We start from the raw sequence: 12411 nt of genomic DNA, 5'->3' as shown, positions 1-12411 counted from the left end.
TGTGGGCGTGCACGGATGGTCAGCATGCATGGGCTCCCTCTCAGGCTTCCTCTCGCATGTCCTGTCTGCTTGCCCTCGATGGATTTGCAAGCTTTACCACGCTGCCCTCGGCCCCAGGTCAGGTGCCTGCCGCTCACGCCAGCTTCTCCCCACAGGCCCCCCGTGTTCCAGCAGCCGGTCATATTTCTGGGTGCAGATGTCACTCACCCACCCGCTGGGGATGGCAAGAAGCCCTCGATCGCTGCCGTGAGTGTGCTTAGGGCCCTCTCTCGGGGACACCCTCCTGCGGGGGCCTGGTGGTGTTGAGAGGCGTGGGGCTTACCGGCCTGCCAGCTGCTGAGAGCAGTCTTGTGGCCAGTGGGTGCTTGGAGGGGCGAAGTCCGGGGCTCTGAGGCCGCCCAGCCCAGAAGACCCTAAGCCAGACGAGGGCTGCCTACAGCCTTTTGGGGGCTCCCCTGCTGCTCCACTGAGATCGGAGATTTGTAGCCCTGGCAGCAGATGCTAAGCCAAATGAAGCATTAACCAGACTGTCAATAGAGTCCGCCCTTTCCCGCACAGTGTCCAGGCCAGGGAGTGCCCCTGCCCTCAGTACAGCGTCCTGGCCGGGGAGTGCCCCTGCCCTCAGTACAGTGTCCTGGCCGGGGAGTGCCCCTGCCCTCAGTACAGTGTCCTGGCCCTCAGTACAGTGTCCTGGCCCTCAGTACAGCGTCCTGGCCCTCAGTACAGCGTCCTGGCCAGTGCCCCTGCCCTCAGTACAGCGTCCTGGCCCTCAGTACAGCGTCCTGGCCCTCAGTACAGCGTCCTGGCCCTCAGTACAGCGTCCTGGCCAGTGCCCCTGCGCTCCCCCGTGCGGCCCGGGCGTCAGCTCTTCCGTGGCTGCTTCTCAGGAGCCAGTGCCCTTGCCTGTTGGCCTTTTATTTAAAAAACAAACAAACAAACAAAACCTGACCCAGGCGGCTCACTCTTCAATGAGTGGTTTGCAAGCTCTGGAAGGCGGAGTGCTGAGCGGCCAGCGGTGCCCCGGGCGGCCCCACAGCCTTTCCCCCAGGGCGCTCTCCGGTGTGCAGAGGGGTGCCCGCGGCTCCCCACTCCTGCTGGCCCTGGGCGCCTCGTCCCTAGGCTGCGGAGGGGCAGGGGCCGGTGCGTTCTCTGGCCCGGCTCTAGATCGGCAGCCACAGATGTGTGTCTGTGGTGACGCGTTTGTTTGCCCCAACTTGAAATGTGTCGGAGCCAGTTTGTTCTCTTGGTTTGAGAGAAAAAGCAGAGCCTGAGGCAGGACCCAGGACGTGGAGCGGGAGGGAGAGTTCGTCCCAAGGCAGGGGTGAGGCCTTCCAGGGGAGAGACTCCAGGAAGCAGTCCCTGCCTCTGGGGCACCAGAGGTTTCCTTCTGAGCGCTCCCAGAGCAGGAGGGGAGCAGCGGGGGTGGGGGCCCCCGGGGGCCTGCCGGATGCCCCACCCGCCCTGGCGCCTGGGCTGTTTGTCCTGAAACCTAAGGCACCGTCGCCGCTTGCTGTCTTCGAGCTGGTGAACGACGTGTGCCCACGGCCAGCAGAACGAGCTTCCGAGCCGTCGCGTTTTCTGTTATGTATCTGTTCTTGTAAGCCCCGTCGCCAAACACGAGGAGTGACGTCACCAGTGCTCGCGTAGCTGGTCATTGCCATTGACCACGGTGGGAGGTCCGTCCCGGGAGCTGTCCTGCGTGTGCGCCACGAGAGGGCGCTCACTGTGTGTCCTCACAGGTCGTGGGCAGCATGGACGCCCACCCCAACCGCTACTGCGCCACCGTGCGGGTGCAGCAGCACCGGCAGGAGATCATCCAGGACCTGGCCGCCATGGTGCGCGAGCTGCTCATCCAGTTCTACAAGTCCACGCGCTTCAAGCCCACGCGCATCATCTTCTACCGCGACGGCGTCTCCGAGGGCCAGTTCCAGCAGGTGGGTGCCCTCGCCCGCCCCGGCCAGCTTCCGAGGTGGGGCAGAGGAGAGGAGGGGAGCGGGGGGGTGGGATGGAGAGAGGCAGGGCTGTGTCTGGGTTGGGGCCTGGCCGTCTGCAGTGCTCTTGCCGAGGGGCGGGCTGGGGGTGGAGCGAGGCTGCCTTGGGGGGGCGGGGGGTGTCAGGTCAAGGTGCCTTGGCCTAACAGAGCCATCCCAGCCTGGAACTCAGACAATGAATGAGCTGACGTTTCTCCCTGTCGGCGAGGGCCACGTCCGCCTCCGCTCTCTCCACGCCACCTGGGCTTTTGGAGAGAGGCAGAAATACGGTGTGGGCCGCACCCGGTGCTAGGGAAGACCCAGCCGGGTGGGGGAGCACCCTTGGTAGCTGGCCTGCTGTGTCTCTGAGGCCTGGGACAAGGCGTGTGCACTCACCGTCCTGGTCTCCTGGGTGGACAGGGCCGCTGCTCCTGCACTGGCCAGCCTGGTGCTGACCTCCTCCCGGAGTGCCCGCTGCACCCGTTCTGCACGAGGGATCTGCCGTCCGGTTCTTACCGCCCTGCAAACACCCTCCAGATGTCTTGGAATCACAGCTGGGTTTTCCTGACCCGGAACCAGCCTGTCTTGTTGCAGTGTCATAGCATGGTAGTTGACAGGGACAGTTGAGTGTGGGTCCATCTGTCCGACCTGGAAGTGAGCAGGGGCCGCTCACTGCCTGTGGGGCATCGGGGCTGGTGCTAGTGTGCCAGGTGCCTGGCCTGCCACCGCTAGCCTTGCCCTGCGAGGTCCGGCAGGGCGAGGCCGGGGAGCGGAGGTCGGGGCTCTTCCGGAGCCACAGCTGCTGGTGAAGAGCTGGGGTCTGAACTCGGGGCCTCCCGAGCCCAAGTCCTCTCTAGCACGACACCTGCAGAGGGAGAAGTCACGGCTGGCACCGCGCTGAGGGGCCGGGAGGCCGCACCGCGTCTGGGCTGCACGGCCGTGCTGCCGGGGGTTCCAGGAGCGAGGGGCCCTGAGCGCGTCCCTCCCGGCCCCAGGTTCTCCACCACGAGCTGCTCGCCATCCGCGAGGCCTGCATCAAGCTGGAGAAGGACTACCAGCCGGGGATCACCTTCATCGTGGTGCAGAAGCGGCACCACACCAGGCTCTTCTGCACGGACAAGAACGAGCGGGTGAGTGTCCCCGCGGCCCTGCAGACCCGCCTCCAGCGTCAGAGGCAGGCTCCCCTCCGTGTGCTGAGGACACTCGGTGTGTCAGTCACACGGGGGGGCGGGTCCAGGCCTGCCACTGCCAGCTCGTTTGTCCCGAAAATCAGCTGGAGAGGCAGCTCAGACAGGCACGGGACGGGCGGGACCCGTGGCCGTGGCCGTGGCCATGCGATGAGGAGGAAATGGGTGGAGTGGAGACACCCAGGTCCCCACCATGCTTGTTCCAGGCGAGCAGAGAAGCCACGTGCGGTGGTATGGAGGGGCTGGGAGCACGCAGGTGTGCCAGGCCCAGGCCGGCCCCCAGGTGCTCCTCAGCAGGTCTGTGGCTGTGACAGCCAAAGAAAGCTCTGTGTCCCCTCACGGGATAAGCAAAACTGAGTCTTTAGCAGACAGCCGCCCTACGTGTAGCCGCCTGTGTCAAAGCGACTACCAGGACAGGAGGAAGTGCGTAGACGGGAGTCAGCCTGGCGCCCGGGAGGGAGGCGGAGGCGGCAGCTGGGGACAGAATAGGCGGAGGGGCACTGTCGCGGGTGTGCCTGCACCGGGACCTGCACATACGGAGGGGGAGCACGGTGCGGGAGAGATTGACCCGCCCGCCGCCCGCAGTCCATCTCTGCTGGAACCGGGCACGGTGCGTCAGGAGTGGCGCGGGCGAGCCGCGGGAGCAGGGCCTCCACCGGAGAGAGGAGGTCTCCAGAGGGTTCCAAGCCTGTCTCCTAAAGACATTTCTTATCATTAGACATTTTAAGTCGACAGAAGAAATGCAGCTTACAAAGGCCTGAAGCACTCCGCTCACTTCTGCGTAGCTCAGGCCTGAGACGTGCGAGGATGGCGTTGCAGGGCGCGCAGAACCCAGCAGGAGCGAGAGGGTTTCTTTTAAAACCCCTGCAAGGCCGCTGAAACCATGCAGTCTGCAGCCGCGGCTGCGATGTTGTGGGACGGGAAGGAGACCCATGAAATAAGCCGGCGGGGCCCCGCCTCCCTCAGCCCCAGGCCTGCACTGTGCCCCCTCCCCTCCTGGAATGGACAGGAAGGTAGCGGAGGAGGAAGAAGGCAGCACAGCAAGTGAAAATCGGAACCTGCTCTACGAACAGGGGAACTCGGCGATGGACAGTTCCCCAGGCGGCCCCAGAGGGCGCTGCGGGGTCGTCCCTGCTCACATCAGTGCTTGTTTAATTGTAAAGCAGAATGGCCCAGGGAGGGCGAGACGGAGACCTTCAGTGCACTGGCTCCCTCCCCAAGTGCCCGCAGCAGCCAGGGCTGGGCCAGGCTGAGGCCAGGAGCCCGGGACTCCGTCCTGGTCTCCCAGCTGGGTGGCAGGGGCCCAGGTGCTCGGAGCGTCAGCCTCTCCTCCCCGGGCGCCTTGGTCGGAAGCAGACACGTGCGCGTCCCAAGCAGCAGCTTAGCCTGTTGGCACCACCGTGCTACACCCCCAGGATTCGAAGATTTAGTCAATGTGTTTGGAAGACAGAGGGAGAGAGGAAGGGGGAGACAGATCTCCCATCCACTGGTTCACTCCAAATGGCCAAAACAGCCAGAGCTTTGCGAAACCAACCCCAGGAGCCAGGTGTCCCGTCTAGGTCTCCCACGGGAGTGTCGGGGCCCAAGTCCTGGGCCGCCTCCCATGGCTTCCCAGGTGCGTTAGCCAGTGCTGGATGGAAGCAGAGCAGTCGGGGCGCTGGCACTGCGGTGCGGGCTGCCAGTGTGTCAGCCCCAGCTGAACCCGCTGTGCCGTAGTGCTGGCCCCTCGCGGGCAGCACCACCAGATCCTCCTGGAACAGTCTCGCATGAAGTGTGCCAGAGGACGGGAGAGTGGGAGAAACAGTAACACGTGCGGTCACTCGCGGTGCCGCGAGTCTGGAGCCACGCGTCCCAGGCCCAGATCTGCTTCCTGCGTGGCCTGGCCGCTTGACCCTAAGCTGTCCCTGAGCCCCGCGCTGCCTCCCTGGGAGGTCCTGCAGCTGGGCGGGGCACCCTTGGGATTCTGGGAGCGCATCCTGGGGAAGCCTGTGTGCGGAGGGTGGCGGCGGTGCTGGGGGCAGTGAACAGTGGGGCACAAGCGGCCTGCCTGGGAGCGCCAGCAGGAGAGACGGCGTGTGCTCCCACGCGCGAGCACATAGCAGGCAGCAGCCCAGATCTGTGGTACACGCACACAGCTTTGCAGTCCCCGACAAGTACCATGCCAGCGGACACTGACAGGTGTGGCAGACACAGAGCAGCCCTGCAGGGAGAATCGGGCCTCACTCAGATCACAGCCCGGCAGGCACGGGGCTGGGGTCTGGAAGAGGTCAGGGCCCCCATGGTTCCCAAGTTCCTTCCTTCTTCCTTTCTTTTTTTAAAAAGATTTATTTATTTATCTGAAAGAGTTACACAGAGAGAAAATCAGAGGCAGAGAGAGAGAGAGGGGTCTTCTATCCGTTGGTTCACTCCTCAGATGGTTGCAGTGGCCGGAGCTGGGCTGATCTGAAGCCAGGAGCCGAGAGAGACAGAGAGAAAGGTCTTCCTTTTGCCGTTGGTTCACCCTCCAGTGGCCACCACGGCTGGCGCGCTGCGGCCGGCGCACCGCGCTGATCCGAAGCCAGGAGCCAGGTGCTTCTCCTGGTCTCCCATGGGGTGCAGGTCCAAGCACTTGGGCCATCCTCCACTGCACTCCCTGGCCACAGCAGAGAGCTGGCCTGGAAGAGGGGCAACAGGGACAGAATCCGGTGCCCTGACCAGGACTAGAACCTGGTGTGCCAGCGCTGCAAGGCAGAGGATTATCCTAGTGAGCCTCGGCGCCAGCCTTGGGCCATCTTCTACCGCTTTCCCAGGCCGTAGCAGAGAGCTGGGTCAGAAGTGGAGCAGCCAGGACTCGAACCAGCACCTTTGTGGGATGTTGGCACTGCAGGAGGCAGCTTTACCCTCTATGCCTCAGCCCCGGCCCCCCAAATTCTCTTTCTTTCAAAAAATCTGAAGGTTAAAAAAAGGCTGCCCCAAGGCAAAGTGCGAGTTCCCGGGCACCGGTCGGCTGTCCGCACATTCCACGTCACGTGTCTGAAGCCAAAGCAGGCTGCCGGTGGCAGGGGACTGTGGCCAGAGACGCGGGCTGTGGGCATGGTTGTTCTGCGCCAGTGGGCTTTCTGTGTCTGTCAGCGACAGTTTCTGTCTGGGTCACAAATCACAATAGCGGTGACCAGGGTGCAGGGCCGTGTTGAACCTGCGGATGGTGACGAAACATGCGAGAACCCAGCCCCAGCGCAGCATCAGCTCTGTCGCCACCCTGCCTGTGCCCTAACCAGCCTCCTCGTTACAAAGGTCGGCAAGAGCGGGAACATTCCAGCGGGCACGACCGTGGACACGAAGATCACACACCCGACCGAGTTTGACTTCTACCTGTGCAGCCACGCCGGCATCCAGGTGAGCACAGCGGGCGCACTCGGGGGCGCCCACGCCCTGGCTGCACGGACTGGAGGCAAGGTGGCCCTCGGGGTGCGGCCCTCGGGGTGCTGGTGGCAGGACCTCCCTGGGAGGCCTCATTTTGTTGAGATCCAGGCAGGAGGGCAAGTGTCCAGGGCAGGTGTCGCGTGTCTGGGGCCTTGTGAGCTGAGAGGTGAGGCTGAGCGGGGACGAGGCCCCTGGCTGCCGTGGGGTGGGACAGCAGGCTGGGCCTCTGTCAGGACGGGCTCCAGCTGTGCCCTGGGCACACAGGAGGCCGCTCGGGGGCTCTCAGTGGCTAACAGTGCGACCACACAAGGGCCCCACCCACTGCAGGCGCTGGCCCTCCCTGGAGAGCACCTTGCCGTCAGCAGCCCTCGGCTTTCCAGATGGGACGCAAGGTCCCTCCCCAAAGAATCAGGACCTAAAATTTGGGAGCTCACTGTGAACTTGGCCTTGATTTATATTCACTCGGTTTGAAAGAGAGAAAGAGGCAGGGCCCTTCCATCCTCTGGTTCATTCCCTAAACACCTACGACGGCCAGGCTGGGCCGGAGCCCTGCACGCCGTCCAGGTGACGGGGCCGACACCTGCTTCCTCCTGGCGGGTGTCAGCATCAGAGGCAGAGCTGGGACTTGAACCCAGGCACCCTGATCCCCTGCTGGCGTCTTAGCTGTGTACCAGATGCTGCTCCCGAACGTGAACTGTTGATGTTCCAGTGGATGTATTTAAAATTCCGTGTCACTGATGCCACTGTTGGCTAGGGAGCTGTGGCCCGGGCCACGTGTGGTCTGCCGCCCAAGAGCCCAGGCTGGTTGCACACTGAGTGGCAGGTGGCCGCCCTGGAGCTGTCCACCGCCCGCCAGGGAGCAAGCAGCAGGCCGTGCCGCGTGTCCCCGGCCCGGCTCCGCACACTGCCAGGGCCTCCGTGGCTGCTTTTCAGGAATTTGCTGAGTGGTTGGGGCTGTGCCGGCAGGGCCTGGCGGGGGAGGGCAGCTCAGCTGCTGCTCTCGTTGCAGACTGGAAGCTGCCGAAAACTGCAGAGAATGATGGGTGTCCCAGCCCCCGGTCTGAAGTGCTGCTGACCGCGGGGCCTGGGAGTGGAGATCCTTTTCTGTGGGTGTAGAGGAGGGAGCCCTGATGCCTGCAGGGGTGCTTGAGAGCTGGTGGGGCCGTGGGCTGAAAAGCTAGGTGCGTTTTCCATGAACTTTTTGAAACCCCTCATAACAGATGACACGGCCTTCAGTGTGGCCACTTGAAGTGTGTGATCAGTGCACACTGCGTGTGCTTATGCAACACGGGAGTGCGCGCCGGATTGAGAGAGAGAGAGAGAGAGAGAGAGAGAGAGAGAAGAGAGAGAGACAAGAAACATCCTGCCACGGCCAGGGCTGGGCTGGGCTGGAGCCAGGGGCCAGGAGCTCCCTCTGCGTCTCCCACATGCGTGCAGCGCCCAGGGACGTGGGCATCTTCTGCTGCCCGCCCAGGCCTAGCAGGGAGCTGGGTCTTACAGTGGAGCAGCTGGGACACAGACCGGTACCCACGGGGGATGCTGGTGTCGCAGGCCGAGGCTTTGCCCGCTGCACCACAGCGCTGGCCCTGAAACACTTCTCATTTTCTTTGTGTTGGGAATATTCCAAACCTAGTGTGTGGTGTGCACACTCTCACACACACCTTTATCTGGGCGGAGTGGGGGACGGAGAAAGCTGCCACCTGCTAGCTCGCTCCCCCGATGCCCATAGCAGCCCTGACTGGGCCAGGGGAGCGCAGTGCGGTCTCCACAGGGGTGCAGGGACCCCGCCGCCGGGGCCGGCAGTGACTGGCCGTCCAGCCAGGCGCTCTCATCTGGGACGCCGGGCTTCTTTTTGTCTTAAATGTATGTATATGTGGCCGGCGCCGCGGCTCACTAGGCTAATCCTCCACCTAGCGGCGCCGGCATACCGGGTTCTAGTCCCGGTCGGGGCACCGGACTCTGTCCCAGTTGCCCCTCTACAGCTCTCTGCTGTAGCCAGAGAGTGCAGTGGAGGATGGCCCAAGTGCTTGGGCCCTGCACCCCATGGGAGACCAGGATAAGTACCTGGCTCCTGCCATCAGATCAGCGTGGTGCGCCGGCTGTAGTGCGCCGGCCGCGGCGGCCATTGGAGGGTGAACCAATGGCAAAAGGAAGACCTTTCTCTCTGTCTCTCTCACTGTCCACTCTGCCTGTCAAAAAATAAATAAATTTTTAAAAAAGTATGCATATGTATGTCTTTTGAGCCGCATCCATCACTGGTGAATTCCCTCATGGCTTACAGTGGCTGGAGCAGGACTCTGGGACTGAGCCAGGTCTCCTGTGCCGGGCGGCGGGCGCCTCCCGGGGTCTTCACTGTCAGGAGTCTGAGCCCAGGAGCACACTGCACTTTGGGCCAGGTACTCAGACGTGGAACAGAGCACTTTTTTTAAAGATTTTATTTATTTATTTATTTATTTATTTGAGAGGCAGAGTTACAGACAGAGAGAGGGAGGGACAGAGAGAAAGGCCTTCCATTCATTGGTTCCCTCCCCAAATGGCCACAACAGCTAGAGCTGGGCCGATCTGAAGCCAGGAGCCAGCGGCTTCCTCCTGGTCTCCGACATGGGTGCAGGGGCCCAAACACTTGGGCCATCCTCTGCTGCTTTCCCAGGTGCATTAGCAGGGAGCTGGACTGGAAGAGGAGCAGCCGGGACTCGAACCGTGCCCATAGAGCCATGCCGGCGCCGCAGGCAGAGGCTCAGCCCACTGCGCCACAGCACTGGCCCCAGGCGTCTTAACCCTCGGCTGAACGGCCACTGCTACGAGGCGCGGCCGCTGCTTCGCGCTGTGTGCGGCGTTGCTGTGTGGACGCTGGCTGTGCAGCCAGCTCTTCACACCCAGCTCTTCACACCCAGCTCTTCACACCCGTGCTTTCAGCAGTCAGTGATGCGGCGCTGAGTCTCTGTCCAAATCTCCCTGCACGGATCTTGTGTCTAAAGATCTCTCGCAACTGACTGGCGCTCCGATGTGCTTTCAGGGGACAAGCAGGCCCTCCCACTACCACGTCTTGTGGGATGACAATCGCTTCTCTTCCGATGAGCTACAGATCCTGACCTACCAGCTGTGTCACACCTACGTGCGTTGCACGCGCTCCGTCTCTATCCCGGCGCCGGCTTACTACGCTCACCTGGTCGCCTTCCGCGCCAGGTACCACCTGGTGGACAAAGAACACGACAGGTGGGTGTTGTGTGACGTCGCGGCTGCCGGGGCGCCCCTCCGCAGCCCCAGTTAGTGACGGCCGTTCTCTCTCTGCCCGCCCCCCCCCCCCCCCCGGCCCTGCAGCGCTGAAGGAAGCCATACCTCTGGGCAGAGCAACGGGCGAGACCACCAGGCCCTGGCCAAGGCCGTGCAGGTCCACCAGGACACACTGCGCACCATGTACTTTGCTTGACGTGTTTTCGTGTCCGGCGATTGTCACGTGAGACCAGCCACACTCAGACCACAGAGGCCCAGCCCTCCCCGACAGCCAGCACCGGGCAGCCGACCGGAGACGCCACTGGTTTTACCCGATTCTCCATTTTCCAGAATGCCTTCCGTCCCAGATTTCAACTTGGATTTTGAACTGCAGGCCTGTATGAGACCCCACCGCCGTAGGAAATGTGGTTTGCCAAAATCTATGAGCTGCTGATTAAAAGTAGAGTCCCGTGTCTCCTAAAATTCTCCTAAAACCAGTCTATGAACTCAGGGCTTTAAAACATTTTTAATTTATTTGGTCATTGAATTTACTTGTTTTTAACACATGATTGTCTGTGAAATTGATGGGCTCAAACTAGCTGTGAACCTCCTCTGAGAGAAAGCAACAGAAGCACCATTGTGGTTTTAAAGCCTTGAACATTCTGATGTCGTCACGACACTGCAACCCACGCGGCACTCGTGGCTCGTGGCTCCTGGCGTGGCGGGCAGCCCCGCCACACCAGCTGCAGGTGCCTCCCGCCGAGGGGCGGTGGCAGAAGACGGACCGCGTGTGTTCAAAGCGCTGACAGGTCCAGAGAGATTGGCAGACAAGTGCCATTTTAATAAAAATGTATTTAAAAAAAAAAAAAAAAAAAAAAGAAGAGACAATATACCGAGAGTCTAATCATAAGATTTGTCCTACGGGACTGTGACATTTATTTTCCAAAGTTTCTGAAGAATACGGGTCTGTGGTGATAAATACAGTACAATCCTTCCCCACTGTTCTGTCTGTGACGTGAGAGAGAATATATATATCTGGTTTGCAGTATTAATGTGCTAGGTAGATGCTGTTCCCCACTCACTGTGCAGCACATCAGGACACCTGGCCAGCTCCGGTGGCCCTCCGTGCTTGTGTGCAATCCGCGTGACCGCCACCCGCTGCCCCACGGCCGGGCCCCAGACGCGGGGTCGCCAGTCTGGAAAGTGCGCCCCTGGGCAGTGTCCCAGGATGACAGCAGGCAGCGTGCGCGTGCTGAGTGGGCTTCTCGTCCGTGTACGATGTTGTAAGAATCCAATCCATGTTCCACGTGGGAAGTCCGGGAGGAGCCGGGCCTCCCCTCGTGCTCCTCCTGCCCAGCCTCGGCCAGTTACCTCTGGCCCCGCGGTGGAGTGGGGTCCGAGCGCTGTGCGTGCGTCTGTGTGCATGTGGGGTCGCGGTACCGGCATAGTCTCTCCTGTATCTTTTTCCCTCTGGATCTCCGCGCCAGAAGCCTCTGCTCTAAGAAGCCCTGCAGCCTCTGCTATTGATGGGCGGGCGGCGGGGACCCACTCTGGCTCAGACTACCAGGCGCGCTCAAGCTAAGGGCCGTGGCTCACGGTGGTTCTTGGCAAATGCCGGTTCTGGCCGAGGCGCCTGAGCTGGGGACCGTGGGGGAGGCAGGGCTTGGGCCCAATCCGTGCGGCGATGGTCGGGGAGTTCTGTGCGCAGGGGGCCCCAGGCGCTGGGGGGGGGCGCAGTTCTGTTAGCCCTGCACCTGCTCTGTGAAACTCCGAGTGGTGACACCTTGAGTGGACCGCTGGCCCGAATGCAAATGGCTGCGGCTCCCGTTTCTCAGGTTCCTCACTGCCAGCCTCCCGCTGCCAGCGTGCGCGTGGAGTCCGTGTCGAAGCCCGCCCCAGCGCCCGGGCCCGGTTCACCCTGCTGTCAAGTCAGGTGTGCCTTGCTCCCAGCAGCCTGAATGTAGGACGGGGTTCGTTGTCAAGGGAAACTGGGACTCAGTGCGCCCCTTAGAGGAGGCCTCCTCGCGCAACCCCCGTCCCGCGTGATGAGGTCCGCGCCCAGTGTGCTGGATGTACCGCCTCCGTGGGGGCCGCACACTCCGCCCGGCCGCTGGCCCTGCCCGCCCTCCTGACCTCTGTGCCCTGGGAGGCTGCCCCGACCCTGCTGGCGCCACCCCAGCCCCCGGCTGCCCGGCATTCGCGTGTCACTTTGTCGCGTGTTGCTTTTATTGCTGTTCAGTGTGAATGTTGCTATTTATTTTCCCCCTCCGCCCTGGTTCCTATGGCCAACGTGGCTGTGCCGTGCATGTGGTGCCCGATGGATATGCGAGCGGCCATCTTCCCCAACTTTTATAAATTGTTACTCCCGTGTGCCGGGTGATTTCTGTCTGCGAGCCACAGTGTAGTCTTTCTGGATGAGTTGCTTTCCGTAGTCTCTGCGCAGTGTGATTTCACATTGGCCTGCGAGGTGACTCAGATGTTATTTTTGCAAAGCTGTTTTGCAGTGAGATTCTATATTTGATACGATGTTAGGGTGGACCGCAGGCAGGCTCGTGTCCAGAGGGGCCCCGGCGGGCGGCTGCGGCCTGTGGAAGGGTTGTCTTTGTGGGTGTGCTCCCTACGCCGGAGGCAGCTCTGGG

At 62.1% G+C, this 12411-nt stretch overlaps 1 protein-coding gene across 1 annotated transcript in view; it reads left to right on the top strand.

The window, feature by feature from the left end:
- AGO2 (argonaute RISC catalytic component 2) overlaps positions 1-10262 on the top strand; it is a gene marked incomplete at its 3' end in the record, with an annotated part of 43431 nt that extends 33169 nt beyond the window's left edge. The window contains 6 exon segments of the mRNA NM_001082710.1: positions 156-246; positions 1740-1934; positions 2966-3100; positions 6431-6532; positions 9576-9775; positions 9881-10262. Coding sequence (NP_001076179.1) covers positions 156-246; positions 1740-1934; positions 2966-3100; positions 6431-6532; positions 9576-9775; positions 9881-9989 — 832 coding nt within the window.
- Positions 10263-12411: the final 2149 nt, after the last annotated feature.

This window comes from Oryctolagus cuniculus, chromosome 6, assembly GCF_051225735.1.
Source record: "Oryctolagus cuniculus isolate XC-2025 breed Fujian yellow rabbit chromosome 6, ASM5122573v1, whole genome shotgun sequence".
NCBI classification, from domain to species: Eukaryota; Metazoa; Chordata; class Mammalia; order Lagomorpha; family Leporidae; genus Oryctolagus; species Oryctolagus cuniculus.
The sequence above is the reverse complement of the archived record's forward strand: the minus strand, read 5'-3'. Positions and strand labels throughout refer to the sequence as shown.